The 17,879-nt window shown below is 42.5% G+C and overlaps 1 protein-coding gene across 6 annotated transcripts in view; it reads left to right on the forward strand.

The window, feature by feature from the left end:
• Positions 1 to 17,879, forward strand: part of LOC117447687 (F-actin-monooxygenase mical2b-like) — an 86,510-nt gene that overhangs the window by 52,588 nt on the left and 16,043 nt on the right. For 3 of the 6 annotated variants that reach the window (XM_034084511.1, XM_071203442.1, XM_071203445.1), the window contains exons 14-25: positions 2,721 to 2,812; positions 3,973 to 4,041; positions 4,141 to 4,266; positions 5,832 to 6,023; positions 8,752 to 9,009; positions 10,760 to 10,909; positions 11,010 to 11,414; positions 12,308 to 12,406; positions 12,558 to 12,650; positions 13,814 to 14,000; positions 14,676 to 14,749; positions 16,831 to 16,912. In XM_034084511.1, the coding sequence (XP_033940402.1) occupies positions 2,721 to 2,812; positions 3,973 to 4,041; positions 4,141 to 4,266; positions 5,832 to 6,023; positions 8,752 to 9,009; positions 10,760 to 10,909; positions 11,010 to 11,414; positions 12,308 to 12,406; positions 12,558 to 12,650; positions 13,814 to 14,000; positions 14,676 to 14,749; positions 16,831 to 16,912 (1,827 nt within the window). The remainder of the gene's footprint in view (positions 1 to 2,720; positions 2,813 to 3,972; positions 4,042 to 4,140; positions 4,267 to 5,831; positions 6,024 to 8,751; positions 9,010 to 10,759; positions 10,910 to 11,009; positions 11,415 to 12,307; positions 12,407 to 12,557; positions 12,651 to 13,813; positions 14,001 to 14,675; positions 14,750 to 16,830; positions 16,913 to 17,879) is intronic. The other 3 variants (XM_071203443.1, XM_071203444.1, XM_034084512.1) reach the window with 3 other exon arrangements.

Consider the following 17,879-nt stretch of genomic DNA (forward strand, 5'->3'; position numbering starts at 1 on the left):
TGCTCCCGATGGCCAACGCTGTGTGAATGTGTATGCATGTCAGTGCATGTCCTAACATACACTGCTCAGTATGAATGGGTGAACGGCATGTAGTATGTAAAGCGCTTTGAGGGGTCTTAAAGTCTGGATAAAGCGCTATATAAGTACAGTCCATTTACCATTTACCTCCATTGGACTCCTTATTCACTTCCTTAACATAGTGACATCACTATGAAATACTTGCATGTCTATTGTCCAACACATTGTACATGATATGCTAAGGGATGGGACATCTCTAAGCGGTTGACCAATCACAACAGAGCCGGCCAGCTAACCAATCAGAGCAGACTGGGCTCTGGTTTCAGACAGAGGGTGAAAAGAGGTGCTGCAGCACACACAGGCAGTATGAGACAAATAAAGAGCTTTTTGAACATTAAAGCATGGAGACATGTCACAGGAGAGACACTACATACTGATATGAACCTGACAATGAGCATTTATATATATTATATGTCCTCTTTAAAGTAAATGCATCTGATAACAGCTTTAGCTAAATGACATGTCATGTACTGTAACTAAGAACATGTAAAGAAGCTAAATGGGGTCAGTGCATTCTGTTAAAGTACAGATCCGGTAGTTTTTCACTTAACTGAGGCTCAGGGACTATTTTCTCCAGTGTGTGAGCTAGTGTTACACCACCGCGGCCAGGTCGGTCCCTGCCAGAGACACGGCTGGTATGTGAGCTATGTCTGTGGAAGCTGTCACTCTGCAGAAGTCTGGTGGCCCTCGGCTCCAGTCACACCACGTTGAATTTGAAATGCTTTCCTGGTAATGTCCTGTGGACCTCGTGTCTCCTCCACTGCTGTCACCACGCAGTGACCCACACTCTGCAGGGCTGGGGGAGCATGGATCTCCAGTGGAGCTTTTTAGAGACCATTCGGTGGGAATTCTACTCAAATGACCTTGGTGTCATAAGTTGTTATGAAAAGTTACACCGGTGGGTTTTGTTTTCAATACTAATGATTTGTTATGAAAGGTTTGAGGATGTACCCCCCCTCCCATTATATAGCCCCTGTATGTCATGTCATTATTGCATCCTTGAAGTTATTCTGAAAGCTTCTTTGTTTTAATCAAATGAGACAATCCTGGGGAGATGTGTCATCAACTACTGTATATAAACGAGTTTGATTCTTCTATGCAAAGACAGCTTATGAGTAGATCAACATCACATGTTGTTTTGTAACTTCTTCAATTAACAACAAATTGTAATATGTGAAACATGTTCAGCATCCGAAAAGGAAACCCTTCCTTTCAGCTCAGAATAAATATAAATACCTCTCAGCATCTGGTCAGAGCCCTAGATTTAAATCAAGATGTACTGTTTCACATACACTGGTGAGGAAGTGAAGAAGTACAAGCGACCTTGGGTTAATGAAAGGCGCTATATCAATTAAAGTTATTGTTATTATTACTGCTCAGAAAGTTTACATAGTAACAGTAATACTTAGTAAAAATACTCTGTTCAAAATCTGAATCAACTAAAGTAGCATAAACTGAAAATACTCAAGTTAAGAATCTGAACTGTGTATGTAAATATAGTTACCCGAGTCAATGCACTAAAATAACCCATCTTGGAATGGACCTAAACATGTTACAAGTTGCTTTATTTCTAAGTTGTATGTTAAATGTGTCTAACCCCTTTTTCTAAACATCCTCATTGTTTGATTAGAAACCTCTCCAGATGCTTTCATTTGAAATGTATGTATGTGTCAGTAGTATGTTAACCTGTGACGGGTGGCGCAGTGGTCTGTGCATCCGATCATCAGATCAAGGGGGGTGCTGGGGAACTCCAGTTCGAAACCCGCTCCTGCCCCCACTGCGTCAGGCCGGTGTGTCCTTGGGCAAGACACATGTATAATATCAATGTGTACTTGTAAAAGCGCCTCGATGACTTCGAGGCGTGAAGATGGACGGTGTGGCGCAGTGCGCTGTGCAATGATCATCAGATCAAGGGGTGAAACCCGCCGCTGCTGCGTCTGTAAAGCCGGTGTGTCCTTGGGCAAGACACTTCACCTGAACTTGCTCCTGTGGGTTTTGTCCACAGTATCTGACCATTGCATGTATGATATGTGTGTAATGTGTGTATATGTAAAGCGCTTTGAGTCATTGAAAAAGCGCTATAATAAATGTAAGGAATTATTAATTATTATTATGTTAGGTATTTGAAGAACATTGTTCTGAGCTTTATGCAAACCTAATATGACGGTTCTTACATTAAAAACTTGGAAAAGTCATGGAAATTCAAAATGCTAATTCCAGGCCCTGGAAAAGTTCTGGAAAACAATATTTTTCCCAAAGTTTTGGAAAAGTCATGGAAATGTAACTAAAGTTGCATCAAATATAATTAATATTTTATCTAATCGCCAAAATAGTAATACTATAATGATAATGAATACTATATCGTATAGTAATGAAACGTAAAATGGCATTTAACTGACTGGTGAGAGATTTGAGTTGCTTTAGCGTGTAGAAGCTAGCCTACTATTGGATTTGTTTTAGATATGACCAACATGTTTCATATGCAGACCTTATTTTCCTGTTCCATGTTCAAATAAACCATTTTCAGTGGTACGCTGAGAAAGAGTAATTTCTTTGGTCATGGACAATTAGGTAAAGGTCGTGGAAAGGTCATTGAAAATGATTGGTGAAAAAGTGTATGAACCCTGGTGTCTGTATTCCAGGTTCAAGAGATCCAGATGGTAATGGGGAGAATCCAGCTCAACCCAAGCACAGAGTGCTGAACCTGCCTCAGTCCAAGAAGAGGACGCCCCGGGTAAAGAGAACTGTCACATCTCATGTCATGCTCTCATACAGATTACAGAGCCGACCCCTCCCAGCCTCCTTCATGGAGTCTTCTCATTCTCTAACAATAGAGTCGTGCAGCAATAGGCCGACCCGGAGGTTAGCATGGCATGGCTCCCTCGGCTCAAAGCAATTGGATTTTTCCGTTGGATATTGGAATATTGCAGAAAAAGAGATCAGTAGCCAACACATATTTTTAGTACTAACACACAGTAAAGTAAAAGTAACTAAGTACATTAACTCGTGTTCAGTACAATTTTTAGTTACTTGTACTTTACTTCATTATTTCCATTTAATGCCATTTGTTACTTGTACTCCACTACAATTCAGTTGTCAAATATTGTACTTTTATTCCACTACATGTATGTAACACCTTCAGTTACTTTACAGATCTTGATTAATGATTTTAAATCTAATCAAGTGTTGAATCAGACTTTAGTTCCAGCTACCCTGCAGTCTACAAAGTCATTCAAACTATCTGCACCTTTGCCAGCTTTGAGAACACTTTCATGATCAATCATTATAATCAAAACATAATGTTTATAATGAGTACTTTTACTTTTGGTACTTGTAGTATATTTAGATGGTTATACTTTTCTACTTTTACTTGAGTAACGTTTTTAATGCAGGACTTGTACTGTAACAGAGTATTCCTAGTCTCTGATACTTCTACTTTGAATGAAGTACATGATCTGAGCATTCTTACAACTCAAGTTTGTCGAGGATATTCTCCACATTCACACCACTTTGATAATTGTAAATGAAAATGCCAAAGTGAAGTTACCATAATGTCCATGTTCATACCACATAGAGATGAACGACATCACGGCCGCAGGACTTCACATCACCGTGGCTAATGTCTGCCGTAGAACACAAAGTGATATCTCTTCAGCTTGTGTTAACCACGGACTTTTGTCAGGCATCTAACCAAAAAACAAATGGCATTAAGACGAGGAAACCTGGAAGTGCTCAAATGCTAACTGATTTCCTGTTCTATGACTTATACCTGCACCACTCCATACACTATTCAATCACTTATCATGATCAGATTAGCTGACGGTAATATAGAGATCAAAGCATGGTTGGTAATGAAGTGTTCATCTATTCATGAATCTGTATTTTCTGTCGCAGGATGATAAGAAACTGGAAGAGGATTGTGTCAACAAGAGACAGCGAAAGGGAACCCACTACCTCACAGAGGTAGCTCCAACAACAGATAACATGTTGAATTGCATTTCAAATTGATCTCACTTCCTACTGTTCTCTCTACTCCCCTCTGTGACTCTGCCCTGGCTGCAGCTGTCTGTCCACAGTGCGCCCCCTGCAGGTGAGGAGGGGGAGCTGCGGGAGAACAAAGTGCGCTCCATGGCAACGCAGCTGCAGGCCAAGTTCCAAGAGAACTCCTCCACAAAGAGCCGCAGCAAGGTGAGAGGAGCACCGTTTGAGTAAAAGGCGTATCAGGACTTCATGCAAATGAGTCGCTTTTCGGCGCCTCCCGCTTTTTTAACGCTGATTTGGGTCAGAGTGACACAAGTCACCCAAATCAGAATGTACAGAATACATGATGTCCTTTTGTCTGTATGATGTCCTTTTTGGTGTTCTGTTTATGTTTTTATGTTTCATGTGGAACCTCCTTGAGCAGGTCTCCCTTGAAAAAGAGATCAATGATCTCAATGGGATACACCTGGATAAATAAAGGTTTGAAATGAAATGAAAATTCGTGGAGAACCGAAGAGTTTTCGTTTTGGGGGGGGTCCGACTCACCGAAAAACACTACTGAGACCTTGTGCGAAGACGTCATACCATACCATTTCTGCTTCGAATAGTTCTCTTTTTTCCCACCATACGTGTTTGCACCCCTGGCTGGGACTTACTTTGGACTTACTTCTGTGTTTCAGGGTTAGGCAATTAGGCTGACTGGCTTTAGTATGGAAGCACAGAAAGTATTTGAATATAAGAAAATGAATACCTAATGTTGACATGTAAAACTATTCTTTTTTGTATTCCTGTTTTTGAAATGAAATGAGTCTATTAATAGTTTTAATACATGATAATTAATCATCACAATAAGATAACTATGTCTCCCAATACTACATTTATTCATTTTTGGTTTGATCTTTTCTTAATATGGTCACCTGCACACTAATGCAGTCTCTACGTCCCACTACAGCCACTGGATCCATTGTTTTCTCTTCAAAATGTTGTTCAGTGGATTATGATAAGCCACATTTTAAGCTGTGGACACTGGATATACCCGACCACTTTTTGAAAGTACAATTTGTTTAAAATGTTCTGAAAAATAGTACACCAAGGAATGTAACAAAGGATAACTCTTTGAGAGGTTTATATGTACACTCTCTCTTGGTGGGCCGATATCTGGGGACCCAAGTGCTGCCATTTCCAAATGTATGTGACAAATGTCATATTAGAAAACTTTGCATGGAAAATAGAGAAGCAAACATCACCGTGCCACTTTGCAGCAGCGGGGCACAGGCAAGGCACTACTTGTTAAAAGTATGTAAGCTATAAAGAAAATCCCTCAGCCGTCTGATTCTAAAAGTGCATCAGAAACGTTAACACGTTTTTTTACACAGTTTCTTCTTGTCTAAGTTTTACACTCTTTCCTGGTGAACATGACGAACAGCCGTGTTGGTTGTCATTGAAAGGCGAAGCTGGGTCTTCATGCATCTTAAGGTGTTGCTAATAAATAGTCAGCCTCCAGTGTCCCCGGACCAGATGGCTCAGTGTTAGAGCTGGCGACCCATTTGCCGAGTCCACTGCCAAGTACCAGGGTTTGATTCCCGAGCCTGTGGAAAGTTCCAGGCGATGTCATCCCCTCTTTTACCCCCCTTTCAACTCTGTATCTCTGGTAAAGGCATTCTCTGGCCCAATGTATGTATTTGCAATTTCAAACTAAATCTCAAGACTGTTTCCTTCCTTTGACCTTCCTTTCCTGTCTCCTTTTTCCTTTCCTCTCCTCCTTGCATCAGTCTGACGAGGACCCATCCGACCCCTCCTCTTCTCCTCTTTCTCCTTCCGTCAGCCCACCTCCTCACTCAGAGGACAATGATAGTGAAGGAGAGGAAGATGAGGACACGGATGAGAGGGAAAACCCCCGTTTTGCAAAACCCACAAATGTCCCCCTTGCTCCTCCCCTGCCTCCCCCTCGCCCGAAGTGGCAGGTACGCCTCCCTCGGAGACCGCTCAGCTCAGTGTGAATGTGATTTGATGGCTTATGCTACTAATTCGTGAGCTTATTCCGATCTTTAAATATAAACATTAATTAATTGATCATTATAATTTTGTTGCCATATTATTAAATAAAATGTTTAGCTGGGTAACTAGCTTACATTGCTCTTACTCCTAATCTTAGCTCGAGCCTCCACAGTCTAATTTATTTTCATTGGCCTGTTGTAAGAGTCAACAGGCGTCATGATTATTTCTTATATTAGCATCTTCACTGATGAACAGATATCTATAGGGAAGTATGTATCTCATGTACTTAAACAAACCGTTTTTTATTTATTCATGTGAAAATGGAACGCTTCTTATTTGAGTGTAGAGCGTCAGATTGGATAATACAAACACACCCTTTGTTTCCAGTCATGCTCCAGAAAGACCTTCCATCACACTTAAAGGGGAAAGGAAACACCAATTACAGCTATAATATTCCGGTAGTTTATTCATTTTACAATGGATATTGATCGTAATATTTATTGTATATGATATTACTCGCCAAAAGAAAATTAATTATCCGCCGGCCGGGTGGGGAATTCCAGGACCAGGCCACTGCCATTAGGGGAGTCCCAAATGGTGACGTCACTGTGTGGGTCCTCGCTCCGGGTATCCATACCGGAAGTCAACACAACGTAGCAGCAATGGACGAATTTTGCAATGAGATCGACGTTTTGAACGATGAATTTGACTATTCGTCGGGAGATGACATTGGTGTGGAAGCATCTACAGTTACCAGGCATCCCATGGCCTATGCTTATAAACCGATTCGGTCGAATAGAGTGGCATACGATCCGGATTTTTTTTTTTAAAAACACACAATGCTAACAGTGAGCCTCTGAATTAGCCCCGAGCGAAAAATGCTAACCTATTACTGCACCGAAAAGCACTTCTAGCTCCCTTATTACTTATCCTAGCCGCATATCCAACACATCGTTTATGATCGCAAGGAGACACCGAATCTAACGGTGCCCACCACAACACTGAAAGATACAAACTTGCGAGGTTATCAACAAAAACGTACATCAAAACAAGTGGCGCTAGGTACTAACATACGCTAAGCTAACGGCTTACCTTCCTCATTGTCTGGTCTAAACTGGTCTTCAATGGCATTACAACGATAAAAATGATGATGTAGTTAATCCATAGGTTAATATCCAATGGGGCTGTGTCCCCTTTGAAATGTTCTGATAATCTATAAGCAATACAACTGCAATTCCGTTATCTGCTGTCCGCTCTGTGCTCCGTGCGCTCTGGGTCCTGCAATACCATCCATTGAACACCTAGTCCAGCAATACTAGCCTTTTTAGGGCTGTTTTCGACAGATGAGCGTGTGTATGCCAGTTTAATTAGTTGAGCTATAGAACACCCCCAATTCTCCATTGTACGTCATAATAATAATAGCTACCATTTAGTTTGGACGCGATTGCGTTAATTAATAAGGTCACACTGTGTCAGTAAATACATGTGTGAGCTAGTAATCTGGTAGTGCTGCAATATTTACCTCTCTCTCGGCAGCTGAAGCAACTCGTTTGGTGGCTTGAACTTCACGTTTGTTGACACTGTCATTGTCTTGCGCGGCCGACGTGCTGGGACGGTCGGTGTTCCCGACTGCATACGTTGAGAAATCGAATATTGTGGGAACAGATCCTGGCTTCAAATCCGATGTTTTGTATTGAACCAGGCATCCAGACTCACCAAACCTCATTTTGTGGACATAATCGTCATTTGTAAAGTGTTCGCTGCACACACGTGCATACTGATTCAGCGGCGGATCGGACCGTTTCATGGAAATAACCCATGCTTTGAGCAGCTTCTCATCCTTTAGTGGCAGCCTATGGAAATGTACTTCTTCCTTCTTCGTATAAAATCCATTTGTGCAGCCTGGGGCAATACGCTCCTGACGACGACCATTTTCTTTTAATGTAAACTACTGGTGCATTGCACGCCATGTTTGTTATTGAGCTTTGGCCCAGGAAGCCGTACCCACACAGTGACGTCACTGGGAAAGTCCCGGAGCAATGGAAGCGCCCTTGGTCATTAGGCACGTATTTCAAAAAATAAATTCGCGTATCTCGATCGTTTACATTGGAAATAGACTAGATAAATACATTTCCTAATGGGAATATTGTCGCATGGAAAGCAGTTTGAAAAGTGTTTCCATTTCCCTTTAACCGCCATTGTATGGTGGCCGACGGTTGCAAACGATGAGGGTCCAAATCTACTTCATTTGAAAAAATGCGCTGCAACTTCAAAAACTAATATAGAAACACAAATGTGCCAGAACACACGCACATGAAGAAACATCTTCACCAACTTGACAACACATGCGCAGCATTTACTAAAAGCGCTGCATAAGAAAAACGCTGCAAATACAAAACGCTGCAAGAAGCTCAAAACACAAGGGAAACGGGGACACTAAAGAGTGACGCACACAGCTGGGACCGGAGCACTGGTGACGTTTGGAGAACATTCATTTGTGTTGGCACATTTGTGTTGTTTGCGCCTGTACTGTGTTTGCACTTGTTGGCCACTGTACATTTGTTGCTCAGGGTTTCATTTGAACATTACTATTGTAATGAGTAACACATACAGTGAATGTGTCATCTTTGTATAAGTATTGTAAACCTATCCTCTCTTCTTTCCTTCCTCCTCACCTCTCCTTCCTGTTTCCAGCCCTCCGTCTACCTCCGCCTCCTGGACAATCCCAGCGCTGTGGCTCCACAGAACCCTCCCCTCTATCCTCACCCTCTCTCCTCCAGTCGCTCCCCTTCGCCCACATACTCTACCAGGATCCCACTAGGTCCTTCCCGCTCCCCCAGCCCTAGTGACCATTACTCCAGAGGTCGCTTCTCTCCTGACCTGAACCCCGGTCGCTTCTCTGCTTCTGATATCTATCTCTCCTCTGAGAGCTCACAGGAGGAGATGCAGCAGGTGACTTTAGTTCTGTAGAATACAGTACTGCACCTAAATACAACTTTATTTATGCTTCTATAGTAAGGTTTTACTTTACTACATCAATCTTACAGCTTTAGTTACTATTTACACATATAGATGTTTGCATAACAACACATAAGAAGAGGTTTCAAAAACATTTAACTTATTAACTTGGGATCTTAAAGAGCCTGTGACAGCATCCCAACAACTGTTGTGCAATGAAATATTGGGCTACTAGTAATCTCGAATCGTCAGTTTAAAAAAGAAAAAGCGATACTGTTCCGTTAAATATCAATAATTTCGAACATCGCGGGGAAATTCCTTCGAAAGTGACGTCAAAGTGTGTTGTCATGCGTAGAAATTGTGAATTACTGAGTTTAGGCACGTTAATAACGTTTTAATGAAGTTGACTACAGTATATTCATATTTGTCAGTGCTTTCATGTCAATTCGGCGACATAAACATAAATGATCGTGGTGAAGATGATGATTACATTAGGATTAAAAATCGGGAGTGAGAGCTGCTGAATTTCCTCCCGTAGGATGTGATATAAAAACAAAATTAACAAATCGATTATTTTTGTGGTTATAAACTCAAGTGGATGAAACTACATTTATTAGTGCTTTCATGTCAATTCGGCGAACATATGATACATTAAATGATCGTGAGGATGATGATTAAAAATCGTTTGTTTGAGCCGGTCTGCATTTCCTGATGAGAAAACAAACCGATGCTTTTTGTAGTTGTAGTACACCAACGTGGATTAAACGTGTGGTTTTTTACCACAATGTTGGGAAAATGAATGGATAAAATGCACGGATTATTATTATTATTCCCACTCCGATCGGGACACTAGGTCCACCGTTTCCCCGCAGCGAGGCTCCCCCCGTTGACAGTTTACGTGGGCTGGGTGCAGTGGCGGCCTGGCCATCGGGACGAATCCCGATGGGCTGGTACCGAAGTGGGCCGGTCGGAACTAGCACATCCCCCATAGGCGGCGCGTGAGGCTCAGGTTTGAGAAGGCTAAATAACTTCTTTTACCTGACGCTGCCCGCCTCCGGCGTCTATAGAAAAGAGATCAACTCGGTGTGCGGAGTTTAAATCTCTCAAGTCATATTACAGGATAAAGGAAATCCAGTTTAAACTGCCGTATGCAACATAAACCGATCCTTCAGCCTCACATGAGCTCTCAGACACGTTCAAAATTAAACTGTCATCGCTGTCTGAGCTTGCTGCTGTGTGCGCCATCGTGCGTTTACATGCAGATGCTGGGATCCTGGACGGTGCAGCTGGAGCGCTGTGCCCGCAATGACGTCACCCATCATTTGGCGGGACTTGAAGAATCCCCGAGAAGATCCATAAAATGGTCAACATTGAAGGGCAGATTAATGGTTATCAAAGTACAAACATCCAAAATCAGTTCAGTAACGGTTTTCAAGGGGACAATATTTACTCAAATTGATGGGTTTGGATGATGGGGAAACTCGTGTCACAGGCTCTTTAAGTATAATAGCAATTTTCTTTTTGACTTCAATACATTTATTTCCAGCTTTAGTCACTATTACACATTTAAACGTACATTCTTAATTGTACTTACTTTTAACAGTGTTTTATTAGTACTTTTAATTAAGTAAAGGATCTGAATAGTTCCTCCAACACTGGTCAAATATGCAACCTTTACCAAGTATATGTGTATTGAATCACTCATGTGTGTTCTCTCCTGGTCGTCACCATGCTGCCTGTGCAGAGGACGGCCCAGGGTCTGCCTGCTAGAGAGAGTAGAGGGAGCAATAGAAAGGAGAGAGCGGACCTCCTCGCCTCCATGTGTCCAGGCTCCAACAAACCTCCTCCTCCTCCTCCTCTTCCTCCTCCTCTTCCTCCCATTTCTAAATCTCAGGTTGTGGATTGCACGTCTTTTATTTGTGGAATTCTCTTCGCTTTTATTTCACGTCATCAAGTTTCTGGGACTGTGTTAATGTCTGATTCTCATTCTGTAGGTGGAGGTACCTACCTCTTCCTGTCGTTCCTTGTCCCTGTCTCCTCCTCCCTCCTCCTCTGTATCTCAGAGCCCCTCGGTGTACCCTGTGGTCCACCCGGTCCCTGAACCCACCGCTCAGACCGGCTTCTCCTCCTCTCACACCGATTCTGAGCAAATCTCTTCTCCTGTTGTCGATTCCTCCTCATGCAACAACAACACTTCTGATGCCCTTTCTTCCTCTTGCTCTGAGACTGGCTGTGAACATGGACACAGCCGCTCCTCTCCCCGCCATGCTTCTTCACCACACAACCAAAACTATGAGGGGAAAAGTCCAAGCTCTTGGAAAAATCTGAAAACTGAGCAGAAGAAGAGCTGCAAGAGTGCTCACGATGATACCAAATTAGACAAAAACGATCCCATCAAGGTAACCCTTTCTCATGCAGATCAACATCCAGCAGAACAACTGCAGATCTTATGCTCAATTTCTCAAAGACCTCTTGGTCTATGGCAAAGTTAATCGATTACTTAATTACATAGAAACACAATAAGGACAATGAATAGTTCATGTTGTCTTCTTTTCCAAGCTTTTGAGACAAAGTAGGTTCATTTTATGACATGAAATCTATCATTCAGATGACAGCTGCCCGACAGTAGCATTTAAAGCTCAGGACCATCCATTTGCGGTTTGCATACAATGTTTTCGAGCTTTGAGGATCAATAGAATTCCTTGAAACAACAGTAACCTGTTGGAAATATACAGCAGTTATGGGGGGGGGGGTGCCATTTTAGTTTACCCCAGAAAATAAGCCGTAGTCTGACCAAAGCTCTATTACTCGGATGTAACATCTAATTAAAACTCTGGTATGTAACGTTGCTAGAAGATAGTTAATTAGGCCTTGTTAATTAATATCAGTCTAGGATTCATTAGTCTTTGACCTCGCATTTTTTCAATTTCCTGCCTCTGGAATTCTCAGGATTCTAAGGCTTTATTGTCATATGCAACATAGCTAAAGCATAGAAAATATGAAAGACATAAAACCAATACAAATTGTGGAAGGCAAAAAGGAAGAAAATTGTGCAAGAGAAATCCATGTAAAATAGAATTATATTAAGTTAAACATAATCTTAAATGACAGTACAGGTGTATGTGCTATACACATATGAAGGTGAAAGCAGGAAGGAGAGGGTGGTGTTAGATGGAGAGTTCATGAGGGTATAGTAGGAACTCAAAGATGATTACATATTATTGGCACACAGCTTTCATATGATATATGCATGTAATTGCACAACTGATGTTTTATTCATGTCTCTATTTAGTGCAATGGCAGCAACACTATGGAGAAACCTAATACAATTCAAAAGTCAATTGTTCGCTCTGAGAGTTGTCCGACAGGAGCTCCTCGTTACATGAAAGAGGTACTACTCTATACGGCAGTACCATTCATTCAGATACATTTCCGGCTCTTTCATCTGTCTTCTTTCTAACTCCTGTCTGTGGTTTCCAACTCCTTCTTCTCTCCCCCTTCCTTCCTCTCCTGCTCCTGTGTTTCCCTGACGTTCCCGTTAGCGTACAGTTGGAAAGGTATCGTCAATAATTGATGCTAAGGCTCAGAAACTGGCCGTCCTGTATGAGACAGACCACAGGCCCAATGCAGCGCCGGTAAGATGCATGTGGGTGTTGCAGAGAGAAATCTAACCCAGAGTTCATGTTTGTTTGATGTGTACGCCTCCACGCCTTCGATAACCATGCCTTGATGTGTTGGGGATTTTCAGTTCGACAGTCTTTCCCATTGTCAGTCACCCAACATCTCAGGAAAGCATTGAAGGAATTTCCTACAATTTGTTACACACTTCCATTTGGACTCATGAATGAAGTGGTTGATATGTGGGTTGGCAATGGTTACTCGGACCTCACATTTTTGCAGTTCTCGTGAATGCGATATGTCAGGACCACTGCTGATGATAGCGGTCTGGTAGAGTGGAAATCAAGTCGCAATTCTATTTATTTTAGTTTCAAATAGTCGACTCTTGTGTTGGAATCTTGTAACGACAGGATATTGATAACTTGAAAGGGTTTCAAATGCCTTATGCTGCGTTCACATTCGACGCGATGCAAATATTCGTGTCGCTCGAGGTTCACCGCAGCTTGCAGTTGTGTTTACTCGTGTCATTCAAACAAGACGCGCTGGCCAGGAGCTGATGCTTATCTCCATGTAAATACTTTTTTAAATGTCTTGCCAAGAGTGAGATGAGAAGATTGATACTACTCACATCTATATGGTAAATATGAAGTCACACGTTAGCTTAGCTTAGCATAAAGACTTGAAACGGCGGGAACTAGCTAGCTTAGCTTGTACGATGAAAAAACACTGCCTGCCAGCCCCTGTAAAGGGCGAAAATAACACGCTAAATCTGCTTTGTTTAATCTTGGGTTGCCAGTTTCACAGGGGGTACTGACGATTCTTATTTTATTATTGACAAAAAAGCAAATAATCACAACTGCTTGAAATAACCTTTTACGTATTGCTTTGCGTAAATCTGCTTTCCATTGTTATAATTAAACACTACCTTTTTTTTCCTTCCTTGCACCACCTATTCATAGAGAATAGACTTAAAAGATTGAGTTCCTTGTTACCCCTCACTGATTTTACATTCTATGATGGGTGCAACTGCTTTTAATAATTAACTTTCACTGGACCATGTGATAACTAATTCTCGTGTACTTTTTGCAGAAATAGCTTGGAACTTATCAACAACCATCAAAAACGTGTCTTGATGCAGCATGTCCCCCCCTCTCTAACCTTGATGTGTTCTTCCTCTCAGTGTGTGCTCCGTAAGGACTTCGCTCCCGGGCTCGGCGGCAGCGACGTCTGCCACTTCTGCACCAAGCGTGTGTACGTGATGGAGAGGCTGAGCGCTGAAGGATACTTCTTCCATCGAGAGTGTTTCCGCTGTGACATCTGCAACAGCACTCTCCGTCTGGGGGGGTACATCTACGATTCAGAGGATGGTACGTTACACTAACGCTGACTATGTACCTAAGCTTTTACACCACTCTTAGGTAGGTCACTTTTGTTCTTAAGGTATAGCTTAATCACGTTGGCCAATACAAAACGAGAACGCTTTCTTATGTTTTTATTCTTTTACTTAATCTCTACTGTAAGGAAAAATACAATACTCTTGTTTTTCAGAGGTTTACATGAATCAATACAAATTAAGAAAATGTATTTTCTCATTAAGAGAATTTGACTGGCAATGCACCGACTCTTCTCAACTATCCCAAAGACCAAGAAGGTAGCAGTACAAAGGCTCCCTCAACACAAACAGTCGTTTCTTCCCATTAGCTTTGGGATTAGCACAGAATAAGCTCTGCATCAAACAAACACTAATGATCAACAAGTTAGTTTTAGCAGGGAGATCCCCACATATTAACACCACTTTTATGATAGTTGAAGCATAAATGCTATCACCGGATGGCTAACATATCGCTATATGCAGTCTACATTACGTTCGCTTGACTTTACGTCACCATGCTAAGCTAAAGACGGCTAATGTTCGGCGCGAACATTAGCTGCGCGGCGTTTGTGAGAAGGGGTATTTATTTATTACTGACGTATGTTGTTGTAATTGTTTTTATCATACTGAAGTTGTGTGGATTTGTAATTTGTGTGTGCTTCTTTTACAGGGAAGTTCTACTGCAAGATGCATTATGCCCAGCGTCAGTCCAGCGATCACATGCGTAGGTTCAGAAGGAGAATTGTGAGTAACACTGCAGTGGTAATATACAAGAGAGTCCTTTGCTTACGAGCTGTAGTTAACCCTTCTCTTGCGTTTCGGGTCAAAAGTGACCGAATGACTTTTATTTTAATCATAAATATTGTGTTTTTCATCCAGTTGCCTCAATACCTTATGTTATCCTCCACACTAGGCCTCTGTACACTTGATGATCACCACTTGCATTGCATTTTGAGTGATTTATTCAACAGTGAAACACCCTTGATGTTTTCGGTCAGATTTGACCGCCATAGGATTGAATGGGTATGAGTGTGTTATGTTCATCCTGCAGATGGAACACACACACACACACACACACACACACACACACACACACACACACACACACACACACACACACACACACACACACACACACACACACACACACACACACACACACACACACACACACACACACACACACACACACACACAGTATCATACCTTCTCACAGGTGCGAGCTCTGTGCCCCTCGAGAAACACAAACCTCTCACTTTCTCGCGCTAAATGCGCCTGCCTTACTGGCTCTCAAGAAGTGATATTTGTGCCTTGCTCACATTTGACTCATTGACACAATGAGCAGGCGACCGATTAGGCCATTTTCTGTACGAGGGGCTCTGGACACATTTTTTAACCAGATGAAGATAGATAGAGGAAGATGTCTCAGAAATGGAAGACAATAGCGATCCAGACTATGAGCCTACAACAGACCAGGGAGAGGCCCCTGAGGGAGAGGCCCCTGAGGGAGAGGCCCCTGAGGGAGAGGCCCCTGAGGGAGAGGCCCCTGAGGTGACATTCCACAATTTTGCGTGAACACACGTGAGCACACACACACACACACACACATACACACACACACACACACACACACACACACACACACACACACACACACACACACACACACACACACACACACACACACACACACACACACACACACGTTCTGTTATGGTATATTTCTCTTTCAATACATTTTCATTGAAGAAAACAGTATCAGTGTCTTATTTTATATTCATCACAGTGAATGCTGAACTTGATGGGCCCACCGGTGGGTCCGGACCATGACATGAAACACTGGCTTGCTTGTATCAAATCAATATATCCCATACATCATTGGAATGGGAAGAATCTCAGCTACAACACTAACTAAATCATTTCCATCTCCAGTAAACACAGCCTACATGGCAAGCATTTTTATAATATACTGTAATGTAAAATAAGCACTATCTTTGAACTTACTGCCAAAAATAATATGAAATTCACCCCTGGTGTCATTCTGTCTGTCATCCCTTGATTCTACTTGCTTTGACTGTTCAAATGAGATGTCAACCATCAGAATTGGACGAGGGGTTCCAGAGATATCACTGTGCAACACACACCGGTCAATTTTGACCGAAAATAGCATGGGAAGGGGGGTCTGACCGAACGCAAGAGAAGGGTTAACAGCTACATGATAGATGGCATGCTGCTTCTCAGTTGCACATGTGTCCATAGGCAATTTCTAATCTTTTGGGAGTTTAACTTCATCATGGTCGCATGGCCTCATGTAACCACCGCTAAGCTAAAGGCGGCTAATGTTCAGCATGATGGCGTTTCGTAGTCTTATTCAGCCACTTTTAGCAACCATCGTATTTGTCACATAGAAGCTTCCTCTTTTATGTCATACAAAAAAACCTGAAAAAGTCTTAAGGTTGTATAAACCTCAGATCATATCTCAGGCTGCTAATCAAAAATACCTTAAACAAATGTTTAACTTTGAGACGTTGCAAGTGCTAAAATGCTAACTCATTTCCGGGTGTAGGACTCATTCCTGCACCACCGAATAGTCAGACATGAAAGTACATAACGTTTTTCCTGTTTTGGGCATCTTAGCTAAAACACTTTGAGACGTGGGAGCCGGAAGAGGTATAATGCTAACTAGGACTCATTCCTAATCCACTTTGTAGTTGCACATCTATAAGGTGTCAGACGAATACAAATAAGTATGCAAGCTAACAATAAGTGACTTTGAAGCCCAACAATGTCATTTATCATCAACCTTCTGTGTTTTCCCCCTGTAGGAGGACCAAAGCCACGTCCCCCCCTCGTCGATGGGCGGCGGGAGCTACTCGGCGACAGACGGCGTGCAGATGCACCCCCCAGGTACCCTGGTTCTCTTGCGAAGGCGAGGCCTGAGCTGGCCGCGGCATGCTAGCCGGGCTGTGTGTGTGTTGCCCCGGCGACTGTTGGAGGCTGTGTGTGAGTCTGCCACAGCGGTGGGCTCCCACGTTAGGAGCCACTCTCAGGACTACCTGTTCCTGTGTGAGCTGCTGGGCCTGGGCTGTCCTCTGCTCTGCATGATGCACCAGGTGCTGGGGCAGATCTACCAGGAGCCCCCTCTGGCCCTGCAGGACCTCATCTGACACCCACTCATATAGAAAGGGGGGTCACATGAGTCTTGTTAGGGCCAGTTGACCAAAAAGGAAAACCCAAATGGATCTAATGGACGAATGTTTGCACTGACGAGTTATAATATTGAAACCAAATAATACATGTATTTACTAAATTCAAGGTTAATTTGTGATCGTAAAGACCAGAAGTGTTTTATGGATCAACTTTAAGAGGTTGCTGTAAAAGTGCTTGACTTGATCAGTTTCTGCTGATTGTAATAAGTGCCAAGTGTGAATTGTGCCTTAATGTACAATGGACAACACAATAAAAACCCATCTTTCGGCACATTTTATATAGGTACGCTAACTTTAATTTGTATTTTCATATTCAAATGTACTTGCTGAGCAGACGTCAGGGGCGATGCATGAATGAAATGCTGCAGCCCTTGAGAATATCTGACTGTTGGTTATGAGCTCACATTTTGTGTGCACCGCTGAATGAATCTCTGACCACAGGAGCGTGTTCCAGGATACTCAGACTGAAGGATCCTTAAGGTGCTACTAATTACATGTTCACAGCTGGTGTTTGTGAAGTCCCTCTTTAATCACATGATCCAGTGAGGGGAGACCTGGAACACGCCCTCTGGCTCTAACCTTGAAAGTGTTTTGGAGTCATCTACAGGGTTTTAATGTTACTCTCACTGCATATTGCCGGCTGCATATTAACAGAGATGTGAACT

This window comes from Pseudochaenichthys georgianus, chromosome 6, assembly GCF_902827115.2.
Source record: "Pseudochaenichthys georgianus chromosome 6, fPseGeo1.2, whole genome shotgun sequence".
NCBI classification, from domain to species: domain Eukaryota; kingdom Metazoa; phylum Chordata; class Actinopteri; order Perciformes; family Channichthyidae; genus Pseudochaenichthys; species Pseudochaenichthys georgianus.